This window comes from Trypanosoma melophagium (genome assembly GCF_022059095.1).
Source record: "Trypanosoma melophagium isolate St. Kilda chromosome Unknown ctg8segment0, whole genome shotgun sequence".
NCBI lineage: Eukaryota > Euglenozoa > Kinetoplastea > Trypanosomatida > Trypanosomatidae > Trypanosoma > Trypanosoma melophagium.
The window spans coordinates 436,603-454,998 of NW_027125192.1; the positions used below are offsets into that span (position 1 = coordinate 436,603).

Consider the following 18,396-nt stretch of genomic DNA (forward strand, 5'->3'; position numbering starts at 1 on the left):
CTTTGCATTTTTTCGATAATCCATTAGTATTGTATACTTTTTTCCCCAATCGAAGTTTGTCATGATTCCCTTTGGTCTTATTAGTAGCGGTCTATTACGACACGCCCCCGCATTTCTCCTTCAGCGTCTCTCCTCTGTATTACTCGGTGTAATTGCTGGCTATTGTACAGTCTTATTACTATACGGCCCACTTCCCTTCATGTACGGTGTTATGCAGATTGGCATAACGGTTGCAATAGCGTATGTGTTAGCCGCAATGGCAGAGATGTTGATTCGTCGTGGGACGGTGTTTCTATTACAGTGGGGAAGTGGAGAAGCTACTGGGATCATCATTGCACCGCTTAATAGTAATAGTAATAAGAATAAGAATATTGTGAAGAAGGGGAATCGTTATAATAATAATAATAATAATAATAATAATAATAATAATAATAGAGGAGGAGGAGGAAAGAGAATAGGTGAATCTGCAATGGGAGCGAGGAATGGCGGAGATAATAATATGTGTGATAGTGATTCTGAGGATGTGGAGTTGGATTGATATAAATAATAATATATGATACATCTGTGTATATATCTACGGAGAGAGAGAGAGAAGGATGAATGTGATGCTTATTACAATTGTGTCTATTTGTAAATACTGTAAAGGAGTACTAATTGGAGCTGTTTTTTTATTTGATTTTGCTTTATTCCTATTTCTATGCTTATATATATATATGTCTTTCTTTCTCTTTCTCTCTTAATTATTTTTCTCTTTTGGTTAGTTGGTTTCCCTTTCTCTTTGTGTCTGTGTATATATTTGTATATATAGAGAGAAGGAGAGTAAATAGGTAGATACATACCCAGACCGCTGTAATTATCATTATTACTATTACTATTTAGATTATTATTATTATTATTATTATTATTATTATTATTATTATTATTATTTGGTTCTTCTTGTCATCATGCAGCATCCTTACTATCCACAGCAACAACCACAACAGCAATCCGATAGCTTTTACTTTTATCAACCCCAACACGATAGCAGTCAAACACTTCCATACTATCATACTACTACTACTACAGCAGCTATTCCCAAGAATAATAGTAGTAATAATAATAATACTCATTTCTACAATAGTGCAGAGGATTATTCCCATCATCATAGTGATAATACCACATATGAACAGGCTGTACCACAGACACATCTCATGACTGTTGGCGTCGCCACACCGCCGGCCCCACACGATCTAAATAATAATAATAATAATAATAATAATAATAATAATAATAATAATAATAATAATAATAATAATTTGTGTGCTTCCCCCAAACAATTCGGCGTCGACTCCAATTCCCAAGGCACTCATGACAGTCCATCACACAAACAATTACAATCTCAATTACAACAGCAACAACAACAACAACCGCCATCGGCATTTCGACCAATGTTTCACCTCTCCACACCTCCACAACAGTCTTTGCAATTTCAACAATTTCAATCTCAATTACAATTGCAACAACAACAACAACAACAACAACGTGCCCCATCACCAACGGTATTTCGTGATCATGTTCCAACCGTTCCACAACCGCAGTTTCATTCACAAGTTTATCAACAAGATCAATTCAGTCAACAGCAACAACAGCAACAACAGGGATCATCATATGTTTCTACATCATCGTTACTTCCTCCGCTGCTTCGCGGTGGTTTTGTATCGTACTTACTAAACATCTTATTACCGCAGGATGAGATGGATGCGAATACGTGTGGTGGAAACGCAATTTCTGCAGAGTCTATTCCCCTTCATCGTATACGTTTTGGTTACCCGCAAGATGATATTCCACTACTGCAGGAATTAGGGATTTTCCCACAACACATTCGCAGTAAGGCGTTGGCGGTGTTGAATCCATTTAAATCCATGCCGCAGGAAGTCGTGGAGGACACGGATCTCGCAGGGCCGGTGGTGTTTGCCATTTCACTTGCATTTCTACTTTCTTTGCGTGGCAAATTGCAGTTTAGTACGATTTACAGTCATTCTGTGCTGGGTATTATCTTTACAAAGGTGTTATTAACACTCATGACCGATCACGGTGTATCACTGCAGTTTGTGATTAGTGCATTGGGCTATTGTCTTATCCCAAGTGTCGTACTCGCGGCATTTCAATCTCTTTTGTATTTACTGTTTGGGTATATCGGGAAGACACTCTTGTTGCCGGCGTTGCTTATTGTGTTGTGGTCTGCGTGGTGTGCGACTTCCATGTTGGTGAATGGACTTTCAATGGAGAGGCAGCGGTATCTCATTATGTATCCTATTTTTCTCTTTTATGCGGTGTTTGCGGCCTTGACCATATTTTAAATAAAGAGAGAAAGTAAAGAGAAAGAGAAAGAAAGAAGCATTCATTATAGGAGAATATATATATATATATATATATATATATATATATATATATATATATATATATTGTATTAGGGGAGTTTCTCATGGTGGGTGAAGTCTATTGCAAATAAAAGGGAATAACAATAATAATAATAATAGGGTTGTGTGATCTGCAAAAGTAATGGAAAATACAAAGAAAAGAGCAGAGGAAATGTGATGAGGATAAGAAAAGAAGGAAAAAAAAAACACACAGAAAGGAAGATGAGAAAGAGAGGTAAATACAGGGGAAAACAACAAGAAAAAAAGAAGACATGGAGAGAAGATAGAGTGAAGTTGCATCTAATGATGTATAAATTAGATTCTTTTTCTTTTGTTTTCTTTTTATACTCTTTGTTTCTTTTTTTGTTGTTTTTGTTTTCTTGCCTCATTGCTTTGCATCACATCACTTATCTGTCTTTCCACAATTTTTTTTTTGCTTTTCATCTTGCTAGCTGTTGCGGTTTTTCTTTTTTCTTTTCTTCTTTGGTAAATTCAATTGTTTTTTCTTTTTTTTACCATTACTATTGTTTTCTTTTTTTTCTTGCGCTTTTGTTTTCTTATATATTTATAATTGTACTTACTATTATTATTATTATTATTATTATTATTATTATTATTATTATTATTATTATTATTATTGGATCTGTCTATCTGTTTCGCCACTGCAACTGCTTAGAATTGTGAAAATGAGAAGTAAACCTGGTACATTTTCTTTTTCGTGTGTGTTTATCCAGTAGTAACCATGATAATAATAGTAATAATAATTGTTGTTATATATATATATATATATATATATATATATATATATATATATATATATATATATATTGCTGTATTATTAGTGTTTATCTTTTGATTTCTCTTTTTTTTCTTTCTTCTACAATCTATTTTACTGTATTATTACATAATATTATTATTTCTATACTTCGCAAGACTACAATTTTAGAAAGAGAGGAATTTTCTTATTCTTCTCTTCACATAGACGCTCATATATACATATATATATAGACATATAAATAACTCAAATTTTCTTCCCGCGAGAACTCGTAAGAACGAGAGAATTATAGAACAGCAAATAAGCAAACAAACATACATAGAAAGAGAAAAAAAAGGAAAAAGTATTAGTGATATTTTCATCAATACAATACAAACACATACACGGAGAAAATACTTTTTTTCTTTTCTTTTATATATATATCATAATTCCCCAATAATGGAAAGCACTTCACTATTGGGCCGGGAACGTGAATATAATGAAGTCCATCGCTTTATTGAAGAACGTCTCTCATTAACGCACTGTAAATCGTTATTTGTGTTTGGTGCCTGCGGTTGTGGGAAAACATCCACTATTCACCGTGCAATGCGCAGAGTGACACATCGTCCAATGGCATTTGATAAAGCCACCGCTGCTGCGGCCAAGAAAAAGGATGATATTAATAATAATATTAATAGTAATAAGACTAAGGGCGGTAATGGATCACGTGGTAGTGTTGGTAGTGGTAACGAGGATAACTCCCCTGCGACACCCGCAGCAAAGCGTCAGGCGGTAAAGCGACAACGTGAAGAAAATAATAATAATAATAATAATAATAATAATAATAACAGTGGAGCTGCTGGTGGTATTAGTCCATTATCGCTCTCCTTGGAAGGCGCATTTCTAGATAATGCGATAGAACCCACAACATCAACATTACTGCAGGGATTACGGAAACAACGACGTGTGCAGTGTCATTATGTGAATTGTGCCGATATGACATCGCAGCAGTTGTGTGATGCGATTATAAATAGTTTTCGCACCGCACAGCCACGTATGGATATGCATTCACGTGAATTACTGCAACGCATAGAAACTCTTCCTAAACAGGTAACAGCATCTAAACGTCGTCAAGGCAGTAGTAGTAATATTAATATAAATAGTACTATTAGTATGATAGATGATAATACTTCTATACTTTCTGCATTAGGAAGGAAGAAAGTAAGCACCACAAACACAACTCCACTGCATGTTATCGCACTTGATGAAGTGGAATATGTACGAAGTGCGGCCCGCGGTATATTAACTGTTCTTTCTGCCTTATCTGTGGAGTTATCTTCACAACTCGCCCTTATATTTATATCCAATCAACGTGAATTAGTGCATGTGCCGCAGATGTTATTAAAAGAACTCCCCTTTGAGGCATACAATGTAGAAACATTAGAACGTATTGGGGCACGCATTGTCGCAACAGCAGACTTTACGCAAGCGGAACGGCAAGACATACAACTCAGTTCTGGTCTAATTGCATATATTGCGAAGAAGGCGATGTTGGAGTATTCGGGAGATGTACGGCAAGTAGCGGCGATGTGTCGTCGACTGGTTTACACCACCCAACAGGAAATAAATAGCCCCACACATAATAATAATAATAATAATAATAATAATAATAATAATAATAATAATAATGATAATAGTAATAATACAGAAGAAACTCCACGACGATATAGTACGACAAGTAGTCATAGTGGAAGTACAATGGCTGGGGCTTTGAGTAGTAGTAATAATAGTGATACGTCCCCACCAGCAGCGGCACAACCCAATAGAAATATGAATAATAATACCAATAAAACTACTACTACTACGACTACTACTACTACTACTACTACTACTACTACTACTACTACCAATAATAATAATAATAATAATAATAATAATAATAATAATAATAATAATAATAATAATAATAATAAAACAAAGACTGTAGTGACATTAGCGCAAAGCCAGAAAGTACTGCGTGGACCGTCCGCCGTATCGGATCACGTATTTACATATGTCTCCTGTATGCCTGAACAAATGTTGTATGTTCTCAGTTGTCTTGTGGTGTTGGCGCAGCGACAGGAGAAGGAACGACACCTCGCACAGTCCACTGTGGCTGGAGTCGTCTCATCCTCCACTCGCCGATCTACACATATGAATAGTAATAATTATATAAATAACGGATGTATGGAGCCTGGGACATTTACGATGCGTGTGGTGCATCGACTCTACACGGCATTAATGGCCCGCCGCCGTTTCCCTGCGATGACTCCCGCCGGTATTGCCGCCGCAATTGACGGATTCGCAGATGTTGGTGTTCTCACACGGCCGCAGCGGCGTGGCGGCGATGATGTTTTTGCATTCACCGCTGCATGGCCAACGGAGACACTCACACGCGCACTCACATTACGCAGTGATGGAGCGCAGAATCGTGTTGCAGAGGCACTGCAGGAATTGGCAGTTATTGTGGGAGTCTGATTTCTTTTCCTCTTTATATATATATATATATATATATATATATATATATATATATATATATATATATAGATGTATGGTGGTGGGGGTGGTAATACTTGTTGTTTGGGACGCGAGGCTGGATAGTGTGTGATCCTGTTGGATGCGGAGAGTGATTTGAATTGTATAGAACACTTTTTATTTATTTTTATTTTTATTTTTAGTTGTTTCATTCTTGCTTCTCTTTGTGGGAATTAGAGTGATATGCTGTCATAGAAATATTGGTTATATATAGAAAAAACTAAATAAATAAAACAATAATTCTCTAGGCCTGATCCACTATTACTGGAGTTTGTGTAAAGAATATGAAACGCGAGAAAAAAAAGAAAAAGGGGAAATTAGCCTTTATCTTAATGTTCTCTTATTTTTAAAAGTGAAGAAGGATATGAATAAACCTCTCCCAAGGTAATGAAATGCTACTAATATTAAAGATAGATACTCTTAAATGCTTTTTTTTAAATTTACTCTTACTTTTTCTTTTTTCCTTTTTGATGTGGAATTTGTTACTGTTTTTCTTTTTTCGTTTTGGTGAAGCGAGGAATAATATGAAGCATTTCAATGTTTTCTTTTTTTCCTTTTCTTCCTTATGTTACTTTTTTATTCCTTCTTAATACTTGATGGCTCATACCTCTCTATTTTATTCTCTCTCTTTCTCTATTTATTTATTTATTTGTACCTATTATCACAAATACATATTAAAAGGAGAACAAAGGGACTCACTTGACCGATAAACACTCTAACATTTGTGTTTGTCTGTATTCGCATAGCGGCTTAGGAACTAGATAGTTTTTATTAAACAAAGAAACAAATATATATATATATATATATAACTATGCCTCGTGAGATTAAGAACTTGAAGGAGTTTCTCGCCATCTGCTCCCGCAAGGATGCCCGCTGTGTGAAGGTGAAGCACAACGAGAAGCAGACAAAGTTCAAGGTGCGCTGCAGCCGCTATCTCTACACACTCGTCATTGCCGACAAGAAGAAGGCAGAGAAGATTGAGCGCTCTATTCATCCATCTGTGAAGAAGATCACAGTTACCGCACGCTCCCACGCCAAGAAAAACGCCGGCAGCAAGTAAGAAGAAGTGAATAAGTAGAGAAGGAGAAAGGGGAAAAGAAGGAAAAGGAACAAATTTACACAAATAAACATATATATATATATCTTCTTTCATTACGCCAAATATGAATCGTGTTCTTTTCTCTATTCCCTTTCTTCTTTTTTATTCTTATTCTGGGTGTCTCAGTTCCCTATTGTTTGTTCTTCCCAGCTCTCTTTTTTTATTATTTACGTATAAAAAAGGATACCCCCAAAAATTTTTTAGACCGTTTTTTCTTTATTCGGTCTTTTTCTTTCTCTTTTTCTGTTTCTTTTAGGCATTATTGCCATATGTGTCTCCTTAACGTTTCTTTTCTTTGTGCTTCTTGTATCACATGATTCTCCTTTTTTCCTTCTTTCTTTTCTTTGAATTCTATATATATACATATATATATATGCACACACATACATATTATAATTATATTCACAATAAGAAGAAAAAGAAAAAATAGACATAGCTCATTAGCAGCATTGGGCTTATTGCTGCTTCTTTATTTTTTTTAGTTTCATCTGTTCTCGTTTATAACTACTACACTCTCTTGCGTATTTCCCCTCATTTGGGGATTTTTCTTTCACTTTATCTCTCTGTGATATTATTGTGGATGTTTCGCCGACCGGAGGATGCAGAGCTGCGGCGTACACGACTGACCGACAATAGACCACTTCGACGTCTTCTCGTTACTGGCGGTTTGGGATTCATTGGGAGTAATTTCATCAATCACTTTATGCAAGAACACCCAAATGTGCATGTGTACAATTTAGATAAGGTGGATTACTGTAGTAACTTTAAATCTATTGAAAACCCAGATAGTCCGTATTATCACTTTATACGAGGAAACATTACAAACTCCGATCTCGTTATGCATTTACTTCATCATTATGATATTGATACGATTATTAACTTTGCGGCTCAGAGTCATGTAGATAATAGTTTTGGAAATAGTCTCTCCTTTACACATAATAATGTTTTTGGAACGCATGTACTGTTGGAGTGTGCGAGGACGTATGGGCGGGTGGAGAAGTTTATACACGTTAGCACAGATGAAGTGTATGGTCAAGTAACAGATTCTAAAAAGGAGGAGGGAACATTAAACCCGACAAATCCATACGCCGCCACAAAGGCTGCTGTAGAATATATAGTGAAATCCTATCATATCTCCTTTGGACTTCCATGTATTATTACACGTGGTAATAATGTATATGGACCTTATCAATATCCAGAGAAACTTATTCCACGATTTATTATGCTTATGAATGCTGGTAAAAAGTTAACGATACAAGGAAATGGTAGTAACACGCGAACCTTTATACATGCAAGTGACGTGGCAAGAGCTTTTATTACTATTGTTAATCGTGGATATATTGGAGATGTGTACAATATTGGATCTCATGATGAGGTGAGTGTGATGGATATTGCTCGATTGACCTTAAAGTATGTACCTCCTATGAAACGGGCGAAGGAATGGGGAAATAATCAGGAAAAGGGAAAACCATATAATAATGATGAGCGAAAAATAGAACTAGTAGAAGAAATACGAGAACCAACAGTAGAAGAATTAGCTGCCCATCTTGTATTTGTCAAGGATCGTGATTTTAATGATAAACGGTATGATATTAACGTGGATAAACTGCAGGAATTGGGTTGGCGGCAGGAAGTTCCATTTGAAGAGGGATATCAACAGACAGTGGCGTGGTATTTAAATGCATTTGCGGTGAACTTTTGGGAAGATTTACGCTGGGGGATTCCCGACGGCTGTAAAAAGATTACAGAAGAGGAAGAAATGCAAGTAGAGTTTGGAAAGATAGTGTAAACAAAAGAAAAAGGAGAAAGAAAAAAAGAGAAAAGGAAAAGAATAATATATATATATATATATATATATATATATATAATGTAATGGAATGTGTATTGAGGTTGAGGAAAGAAATATATAGATGTTTTTTTTTCTTTTTTTTTCTTTTTTCTCTTTATTGTGTATGGCGTAGGATCACATTCCACTTTAGCAGCAGTGGAAAGTAGCGATAAAGAAGAAAAATATAAAAAAGTAGACGAAAAAGGAGGAAAAACAAAGAAAAAGGTAAAAGAAGAAGAAGAAGAAAAAAGGAAACGCGCTCAACTAAGTAAAGAAAGAAACAGGGACTCACTTTATATACGTAATCAGGGTTAGGGGTAGACACGTACAATATTGCGTGCAACACCTAGAAGGAAAGAAGAAAAAGAAGAAGAGTATTGAAATTGAGAGGAATACAAATAATAATATTGCAAAGTTTGTTGCATACAGTACGAAAACGAAGATAATATATATATATATATATATATATATATATAATACCACAACAATAAAAGCAACTACAAATAGTATATAGAAAATATTAATATTGTCAAACAAATCAATACCAAGGCGTGTGTGTATAGGGGAGGAAGTAAAAAAAGAAAAAAGAAATAATAATGCGTAATAACGCTGCTGAGAAATTACTTAGCACTGCCCGAACGGAGTGCCTTTCCATTACAGAGAATGACTTTGCCGAGTATATGGATCGTAGTGATCCACTTCAGGAACACCGTCACGTGTACTGTATCCCCAAAAAACGTGATGGCACCGATTATATTTATGTATGCAGTAATGCACTTGGTCTGCAACACCGTGATGTAGAGTCAAGTGTTGGGGGAGCTCTAAAGAAGTGGCGTGAACTTGGTGTGCTGGGAGAATACCGACACCCTAATCCGTGGTGTGAATTGGACAGTTTGGGTAGAAAAGAAATGGCCTCTATTGTGGGAGCCCAGGAGAGTGAGGTGATTACAATGAATTCCCACAGTGTGAATTTACATCTTATGTTAATGGCATTCTATAAGCCAAAGGGAAAACGACGAAAGATTGTGGTGGAGAATCACTCCCTGCCAAGTAATACACACGCCCTCACTTCACAGTTAGAGGCGCGTGGCATGAGTGTTGGCGAGGATCTTCTCTTTGTTGGTGCTCCTGGACATGAAGCGTGGGAAAGTAGTCCTGTGGTCATTCCGGCCGAACAGTTCCTCGCACTTCTTGAGAAGCGTGGAGAGGAGATTGCGGTGCTTTTACTCAGCGCCGTGCATTTTATTACGGGACAACTTGTGGATGTTGCCGCATTAGTGCGGGCCGCCCATGCACGTGGTGTGATTGTTGGCGTTGACTGCGCCCATGCCGTTGGAAATGTCCCACTGCGTCTGCACGACTGGGATGTGGACTTTGCGTACTGGTCCACTTATATGTATTTAAACAGTGGGCCCGGTAATCTCGGTGGGGCCTTTGTGCACAGCAAACACACTTTTGCGGGGAGTGAGCTGAAGGGACTGCGTGGCTGGTGGGGGCATGATCGGCGACTGCGGTCGTGTTTACACCGCACGTTTGAGCCGGCGGAGGGGGCGGCGGGGTTTCAAATTAGTAGCGTGCCCGTTCTTGGCATGATGGCGTTGCTGCCGAGTGTGCGGCTGATTGCGGGAATTGGCATGGCCGCACTGCGGGAGAAGTCCATGTTGTTGACGGCATATATGGAGTTATTGCTGGGGGAACTGCTGCCGCCGGGGGTGGTGGAGGTGATCACGCCGGTGGATCCAAATCAACGCGGGGCACAACTTTCGGTTCGTATTTTACCAAACAAATTAGCATCTGCGGTGACGGCGCAGGAGTCTTATGAGTGTGGGGCCGTGGGCGATAGTGATGCGGAGATTATGGAACGGCAATTGGCCGATAAAGGTGTACTTGTGAATCATCAACCACCCGATATGCTCTTGCTGGCCCCTGTGCCGCTGTATAACTCATTTATGGATGTCCTGTTAACAGTGCGGGCCATTGCGGAGTGTTTTTAGGGCACTTACTTACTTACTTGAGTAAGTGAGTGAGTGAATAAGGTGGATTTCACATGGTGTATTCAGGTAGATAAAGAAACAAAAAGAGACGTGTATACATACATCTTACTTCAATTGCTGTAAACAGATGGATCCCAATGTATGTAATATTTGAGAAAGAGAAAAGAGACATTAGCAACAGAGTGAATGAGAAACACACAACGAAAGATGAATAAAGAAATAAAGAAAAATATATATATATATATATATATAAGCACACAAAAGACAACTGTGGGAAGTGAACGAACATTATCACTAGGATATTAATGAGAGATCATAAAAGGAACGTAAGATGCAATGCAGTTTAAGGATAAAACGAATGAAGAGAATAATGAACTGAAGAGTGATTTTTTTTTCTTTGCTGTTCACCAGGTAAAAAGAAAAAAGAAACTCTGAGGGTGGACTATTTGTAGGGAGCACTCACAAACGAACTTCATGAACAAAAACGATAAAAGCAAAAAGAAAAAAAAAGCATTTATAGCACCAAACACGCTGGGATGGTATGAAGTAAACAATGGAAGATAATAAATGTAAGGATAAAACAGATAGTGAATAAGGAAAAAAAAAATGAGTGGTGTTTTTCTTCTTTTTTTTTCTGTTTTTCTTTGCGTGGGGCAAAAATGTACTTATAGAATAAAAATAAAACAACAATATATATATATATATATATACGCACTCAATTTATTTGTTTTCTCTGTTTTGTTTCTATATGATTTTTTTTTTCATGCTGGTTACCTTTTTTTGTTTCTTTTTTCCCTTTTTAGTATATCTTACTATTTTGTTTTTCTTCCATGCCTTTCATTACAAATTCGAATATTATGTATTAAGGGAAGAAAATTGAGAGGTTATGACATTTACGTGGAATTCTTTACTGTTTCTCAGACTGCTCGTTATATATATATATATATATATATATAATCTTTGTTAGAAGTTCTGTGTCTCTATTGGTGTGCGGTCTCTCTTTCTCTCTCTCTTTCTTCCTTTTTTTTGTTCTCATTTGCACGTCTTTCACGCTGTATACATAACTTCCTCGTAAATAAACCTTTTGCAGGGCGATACGCGTACTTTCTCTTTTTTCTTTTTTTTTTTTCTCTCTCTCTATCACACACAGAAACACAGAGAGTGAGAGAAAAATAGGGTGAAAGAGTAGGAATAATGAGTGAGGACATTTATACATGAGTAAATACATTTACTCATTAGAAAAAGGAAAAAAAAAGTGGGATATTTCACACCTTCTCCACAGATCTCTCCTCTCTTCATTTCCTTTTTGTATGTATGGAAGGTGTTATTTCGTTTTAATCTCTTTCTTTTTTACGTATGTCTGATTGTATGTTTTCCTTAACTGTGCGTGCGTACATTTACCTATGCAACTAGGATTTTTTTTCTCTGTTTTTTTCTTTATTTCTAAATTTTCATCTCTTTATTCGTGCCTTTTTCTGCGTTGTTCTGTGAAGAATAAGTTGTCAAACATTTGAGTGCGTGTTAGTATCCTTTTATTAATGAGACGTGTTTATTGTGTCTCTTCTCTATCTTTTTTTCGTTTTTCATCAGTTCTGTTTCTTTTAATTGAAAGAGGAAAATATTAAAAAAAAAGAAAGGAATGAGAGCGTATATGTATCTGGATAAACAAAGAAAAATGGAAGTAAGTGGAACGGATGCTAAAGTATTACTCCTAAAATCTTTGTTTTTCTTTGTTGATCTTGTATAGGAGTATTCTCGAGCCCTTTTTTTTTCTTTTGTACGTGTCATTATCTCTATCTCTATCTCTATCTCTATCTATTTATCTTTCGGTTGTTTTTTTTTTATTGGGTTTATATATATATGGGTGATTGCGCATGTGTGCGTGTGCGTATTCCCATTATTTCTTCGTTGATTTTTTATTTATGGTCTCTCTCTTGCTGTATTCTTTCTCGGGTTCTTTGCCAGTCTATCTCTCGGTATTTATCTTTCTATGAACTTTATGAATTACTTTCTGCTCTTTTCTTTCCTTCTCTGTTCATATATCCCATAAATGAATAAACATATTCCTATAGTCTGGCTTCACCTGTGAGGACTACTCCACTCTTCACGTTCTGAATTGTATCCCTGTACAAGGAGACATACATAATATATATATATATACAAGGAAATACATATATTTTTTCTGAAAAACACAGAAAGGAAAAAGAAAAACCTCATTTCCACTCTGCATTTTTCATTTCTTGATTCACCACACTTTAAAATGGCTATTGCAGAAACAGCCGTGGATGATCCAAAGACCCTCCATCGCATTATGGCCGCCGCCCAGCCAAGTCAAAGTCACTTGGGCCGCATGATGGATGCAAGCCGCGCCCATGCACATATGCTCACCGGCGCCACAAAAACATATTCCGCCGCCCGTAAAGAACGTGATCGTATTTTGTTATTACAGCGTGAGCAACAAGCGGCGTGGGACGTGGCTGCACAACGTCGATTACTCCTCCCAGAGCTTCGCACACTCGCACCATCCTTTACAAAAACTGCGGATGAGGGACACACAGATTTGGGTGGTACAAAGATTGGTGGTGCTGGGTATAATACCATTATTGGTATGGTTCCCACAATGGAGACAATTAAACATATTGCAGATGATGATGAGTTGATTAGCAGTTTTCGTCTATATCGTATTGATGCGTTGCGGGCCGCACGGTTAGCGGAAGCCGCAAAGGAAAGTGCACTCCATCCTGATGATACACGTCATTTAGAACCAACGCTCTGTGCTCTTTCAGCTAATCGATTAATTGATGTTGCTGCCATTCCTGATGATGTGGCTCGTGAACATTGGACTACCGCCTCTGTATTTGCCGCAACCAATCTCGTGGATGATAACGTATTCGCTATTCAACCCTCTACACAAGCCGTAGAGACGATACGTCCTCCCTCGGCAAGATCACTTCATCGTGATGATGATAAGGCAAAATTATCACCACCAACAGGTACATCCAGTTTTCTTACAACCGAACGATTTAAATCACCGAGAAAACTTCCTGGTGTACGGCAGCCGGATATTGGATTTTATCACTTACGATATACACAAGTAGAGCCACGTGTGGTGGGTGGTTATATGGCTGCAGGGGAATCTGCCGCACCGCAGAAACGCACCACGGAGTCTGGAAACGGTAAGAGTGTGGAAGTTGATACAGATTCACAAAAAACACCATCCCATGCGGCGACTATGGCACTAGAAACTGCAAGAGAGCTTGCCTTTATGGCTACTGCTACAAACAGGAGTGTAACTCCAACAGGAGGCCTCCCTGTTGCTGGAGGTGTGGCAAAAACAACAGCTGCTCAGGAGTCTAATACTCAGAAAATAACTTCACCTGGGGTACAGGGAAGTTCTATGTTTCTATCAAAAACTCTTCGTTCTCTACCCTCTACTTGCACTGCAGCAAAAGACCTGGAATACTTCCCATATGCAGATGTACGCTCAACTGTAAAACGGACACGTTGTCCAGTTAAGTTTGACGTTACACTCACAGAACGCCGGCATGAGTGTTTGGCATCCAGTGCCGCAATTGGTATGTATAATCTCGCAGGAGACATCTCACAGCATCCACATCGTGTTGTTTGTATGGATCGTGAGAGTAGTCGTGCTGCACACTGGCTAAACAAACCACCACCGTATCAGCAGGCACCAGAATATGTAAGTGTAGATAATGCACTTAACCTTGTACGACCACGGGCACGTGTTGTTTGGATGGCACCACAAGTCTCTCTTGACGAACAACAACGACAACAACAGCAAAGTGTACAAAAAGCACCTAATACCACAGTTTCTATTGAGTGTGATCCGAATTTTCCACGCAGTTTATTTGATAACTGTGAGGCCAAAAAGATTCCACGCTTTGCTACAATGGTGGGCCGTCCTATTACAACTCCACAACGAGTACCAGAAGCCCCTATGGAGGTTGAACTTAAACACGTGGAGAAACGCATTCCAGCTGTAAGTATTCATCCAACTGCACCCGGACACGCTCCACTACACAATCCAAATCCAACAGAAATTGGCGAGGTACCCAATCTTAAATGGGTTAAACCAAGAAGAGACCGCACAACAGAGTTTGGCAAGGCAGACTCCACACTACCACCACCAACACTACCAAGAGCACACGATCTCTCTTATGATACCAGCAAACGTGCGCTCGTAGATCCACGTCTTAAGGGCAATCCCATGATGGAAACACAAGTCTCACGTGAGCAACGTGCGAAGATATTCGCCACCAACGGCTGTGGTGCCCCAGTGGTGTATGATGTCAATCAACAGCAACAATCTAAGTTGGTGCCAGTGTTTGAAAAGCAGATCACAAAGGAAACACAGTTCTGCGGACATAGACTTCAATCGGAGCGATGGCAGCGCAAAAACCCACGTGCACCAGGACCTGGTCACTATGATGTTTCTTATAGTCTCGTCGAATAATTGTGTGTGATCCAGATATACTTATATATTGCGGGAGTGTATGTACCATGATGATACGAACCATATAACAGGAACAAGGGGGAGAAAAATAAAATAGATATGCAGCAAACACGCTAAAAGAAAAGAAAAAATGGAATAAAATAAAAAGCGACTGGTTAGAACCCCACTGTGAACATGAGAAATTTTTTTATCTGGTTTTCCAACAAAGAGTGAACCATATGTAAAGAAAAAAATGTACAAAAGAGGAAAGGATTGAAAGACATCATTATTCACTTGATACTAACTAATCTATAAGTTCTTTGTTTTGGCATTCTTGACGTTATATAGTCTTTTTCACTCTTTTAACCAACTATCTCTTCTTTTCTTCTTCTTCCTCTCAAGTACTAATATAAAAAAAATGAAACGTTACCAAGGAACACAGATACAAACAATTTAAAAAAACACAGCAACCAAAGGTACAAGAGAGACACCAGCCAAACTACACTCAAGTTATTGTACATCATGTAAAATAATTGCAATATATCCAAATACAACTACACATGTCACTATAACAAAGGCTTGGCAACCAGCAATATAAGAGAAAAAATAAAGAGCACCAAACACAGACATACAAAAAAAAAAAAAAAACGTTCCTTTATCTACACGAACCATAAAATATCATTAAAATAAGATTAAAAACAAGACCCTAAAGAGCAAAACAACTGCATCTGATGCCTTACCTCTTTCTGTTGTGTTCTTTGCTAAATTGGTTTCTTTTCACCTCTTTGACTCTTTTCTCTCTTCTTCTCCTTTTCCTCCCGATTCTGTTGTGCTGTTATGCACGGGGTAAACAAGCTAGCCACTGAGCTACACCGCTAACCACGAATACAAACTCATACAGCAGCAAGCAGGAGACCGTCCCTGACATGCGCCACCCCGTGTGCATTGCGCTGCTGCTTGTTCTGTGCTGCGCCTGCGGGTGCCTTGCGCTCGCTGACGGCGCGTCGCCCGCTGCTGTTGTGCGGCACCTGCCGCGGGCCGGACACGGTGCCCAGGACACGTACACCGTCGCCGCCGAAAGTGGCACGGACAACTGGCATCCCATCCGCATTCACGTGCACAAGGACGAGGTGGAGAAGGCATTCACGGAGTGCGACAAAAAGGTATCAGCTTCGCCCAAAATCGACAACAGTGACACGCACGAGTGCGGCCGCCATAACAGAATCACGGCAGAGAGGAAGGAGACGCTGCTGAATGTGCAGATCCCGGCTGCCGTCAAGCTGCACGCCGACCGTCTCCGCGTCAAACCCAGAGAGGGCAATTTGGTTATCAAGAAGCCGGACTGGTTCCACTCTCCACGCGTGTGCCGCCAATTCAAGATTCCCGAGGAGCACTTCACACAGGGAGTTCCCAACGCCGACCTTGTGCTGTACATTGCCATTGCTATGAAAGCGGAGCACACTAAGGTTTGCTCCGAGGACGATGAGAAGCGCCCGACATCTGCCGTCATGACCATCTTGCCCAAGGAGATTGGGGCAACGAGGCACTTGATTCGCTTGGTCGCGCACAACATGGCGCACGCTCTTGGCTTTAACTTTGACCGGATGGAAGCCCTTGGCATGGTGCATAAGGTCGAGTCGGGCCGCTGGTGGTACGTCTATGTGGTGAATTCCACGAATACGTTGAAGGCGGTGAGGGGACACTACAATTGTGATACTGCCATTGGCATGCAGATCGAGAAGGAGCGCACTCTGGAAAAGGCCTCGCACTGGGAGCGGCGCGACGCGAAGGACGAGCTGATGAGCGTGTTCATTGGTGATGTGTCTGGTATGTTCTACACGACGCTGACACTATCAGTGTTTGCTGATATGGGATTTTACAGAGCTAACTTCGACATGGCGGAGCCGATGAGCTGGGGCAAGAATGCCGGCTGCAGTTTCCTCACCGACAAGTGCGTCAAGGCGGGCAAGACCGACTACCCCGACATGTTCTGCACCGAGTCGAAAAAGCCTCTGGAGTGCACATCTGACCGCTTTGCTCTTGGCAGGTGCACGGTGCGCTCTTTCTCTCAGCGGCTTCCCGAGCGCTATCGCTTCTTTGAGAAGCCGAACGTTGGTGCGCCCAGCAGCGAGATGATGAACCACTGCCCCGCGATCAAGCCACTTGCGTCGACGGCGTGCTTGGATGGTGATGCCGCGCAGATGCCCGGCAGCCGCCTGGGCCCACAGTCGCGGTGCCTCAAGGGGAAGGCGCTGGAGCTGAGGGAGGCGTCTGCACAGAGCACGCCCGTGGGTGACGTCTGCGCGAATGTGAAGTGCGGGGAGAACAAAGTTATGGTGCAGTACCAGGGCGATGATAACTGGTATGATTGTCCCGAAAACGGAAGCATCAAACCCTCGGCGACGTCTCCCTTCAGCAGTGGAAGTATCCTGTGCCCCAAGTTCCACGAGGTGTGCACGGGTCTGCCGGAGATCAGTCCTGTCGACGCCGTTCAGAACAAGGAAACTGGAAAGAACGTTGAGGACCCACAGGAAGGTAAAAGTACTGATAACACTACCAGCAGCAGAAGCGGTAGTGAGGATGATGAGGACGCATCGCCGGCTTCCGTTCTGCGAGAGCTGCCTACAAAGGAAGACAAGTTGGAAGAGAAGTACACCATCGTCACAAAGAGGGCGAATGACTGGAAGCCAATCCGCATTCACGCCTCCACAGAAGCTGTGGATGCGGCAGTGGAGAAGTGCAAGGACTGGGCTGCAAAGGCCACAGTCAAACCTGTACGTGGGGATACCTTTCAGCCGGACCCAGATGCGCTCGATTACCCACCCCCTACTAAGGATTGCAGTGAGGAGACTCTTGTTACGGCAAAAAAGAGAGATATCCTTGTGAATAAGCTCCTCCCTGCCGCCATTAAGTTGCACAGCGATCGTCTCTCGGTGAAGCCTCTGCAGGGAAATCTGGTTTTAAATAAACATTTGTTTGGGGACGGTGCACCCTGCTCGTTCTTCAAACCGCCTGAAAAGCATCACACTGAGGGTGTCCCTGGGGCAGATTTTGTGCTTTATGTGACCACCAATAAGGTGATCGATGGCTCCGTGAAGATTTGCGCGTACGGCCATGGACGTCGCCCGATTTCTGCTGTGAAGAACTTCCTCCCGAGTGAGATTGGCGAGACGAGGCGTTTGGTTCGCATGGCCGCACACGACATTGCGCATGCACTCGGATTTGATACCGAAAGAATGATTCGGCTTGATATGATCTCTTCAGCAATGGTTAATTGGAGTCCCAATAAGGTAAT

General features: G+C 40.3%; 8 protein-coding genes across 8 annotated transcripts; all 8 read left to right on the forward strand.

The window, feature by feature from the left end:
- Positions 1–61: 61 nt before the first annotated feature.
- LSM04_004301 (uncharacterized protein) lies at positions 62–538 on the forward strand (the record flags this gene model as incomplete). Its single annotated transcript, XM_067333316.1, has 1 exon — positions 62–538. The coding sequence occupies one exon, from the start codon at positions 62–64 to the stop codon at positions 536–538; it is 477 nt and encodes a 158-aa protein (XP_067186080.1).
- Positions 539–944: 406 nt separating this feature from the next.
- On the forward strand, positions 945–2,339 carry LSM04_005017 (uncharacterized protein; the record flags this gene model as incomplete). The annotated part of the gene is made up of 1 exon (XM_067333317.1): positions 945–2,339. One exon carries the CDS (start codon positions 945–947, stop codon positions 2,337–2,339), a length of 1,395 nt encoding a protein of 464 aa, XP_067186093.1.
- A 1,273-nt stretch (positions 2,340–3,612) lies between these two features.
- On the forward strand, positions 3,613–5,670 carry LSM04_002907 (uncharacterized protein; the record flags this gene model as incomplete). The annotated part of the gene is made up of 1 exon (XM_067333318.1): positions 3,613–5,670. The coding sequence occupies one exon, from the start codon at positions 3,613–3,615 to the stop codon at positions 5,668–5,670; it is 2,058 nt and encodes a 685-aa protein (XP_067186055.1).
- Positions 5,671–6,538: 868 nt separating this feature from the next.
- On the forward strand, positions 6,539–6,787 carry LSM04_008764 (Ribosomal protein L38e; the record flags this gene model as incomplete). The annotated part of the gene is made up of 1 exon (XM_067333319.1): positions 6,539–6,787. The coding sequence occupies one exon, from the start codon at positions 6,539–6,541 to the stop codon at positions 6,785–6,787; it is 249 nt and encodes an 82-aa protein (XP_067186163.1).
- A 619-nt stretch (positions 6,788–7,406) lies between these two features.
- Positions 7,407–8,615, forward strand: LSM04_006386 (NAD(P)-binding domain; the record flags this gene model as incomplete). Its single annotated transcript, XM_067333322.1, has 1 exon — positions 7,407–8,615. The coding sequence occupies one exon, from the start codon at positions 7,407–7,409 to the stop codon at positions 8,613–8,615; it is 1,209 nt and encodes a 402-aa protein (XP_067186123.1).
- A 635-nt stretch (positions 8,616–9,250) lies between these two features.
- LSM04_001117 (Aminotransferase class V domain) lies at positions 9,251–10,648 on the forward strand (the record flags this gene model as incomplete). The annotated part of the gene is made up of 1 exon (XM_067333323.1): positions 9,251–10,648. The coding sequence occupies one exon, from the start codon at positions 9,251–9,253 to the stop codon at positions 10,646–10,648; it is 1,398 nt and encodes a 465-aa protein (XP_067186017.1).
- Positions 10,649–12,908: 2,260 nt separating this feature from the next.
- Positions 12,909–15,122, forward strand: LSM04_000146 (uncharacterized protein; the record flags this gene model as incomplete). Its single annotated transcript, XM_067333324.1, has 1 exon — positions 12,909–15,122. The coding sequence occupies one exon, from the start codon at positions 12,909–12,911 to the stop codon at positions 15,120–15,122; it is 2,214 nt and encodes a 737-aa protein (XP_067185997.1).
- A 2,312-nt stretch (positions 15,123–17,434) lies between these two features.
- LSM04_001618 (Peptidase M8) lies at positions 17,435–18,069 on the forward strand (the record flags this gene model as incomplete). The annotated part of the gene is made up of 2 exons (XM_067333325.1): positions 17,435–17,942; positions 18,041–18,069. 2 exons carry the CDS (start codon positions 17,435–17,437, stop codon positions 18,067–18,069), a joined length of 537 nt encoding a protein of 178 aa, XP_067186026.1.
- Between the last annotated feature and the right edge of the window lie 327 nt (positions 18,070–18,396).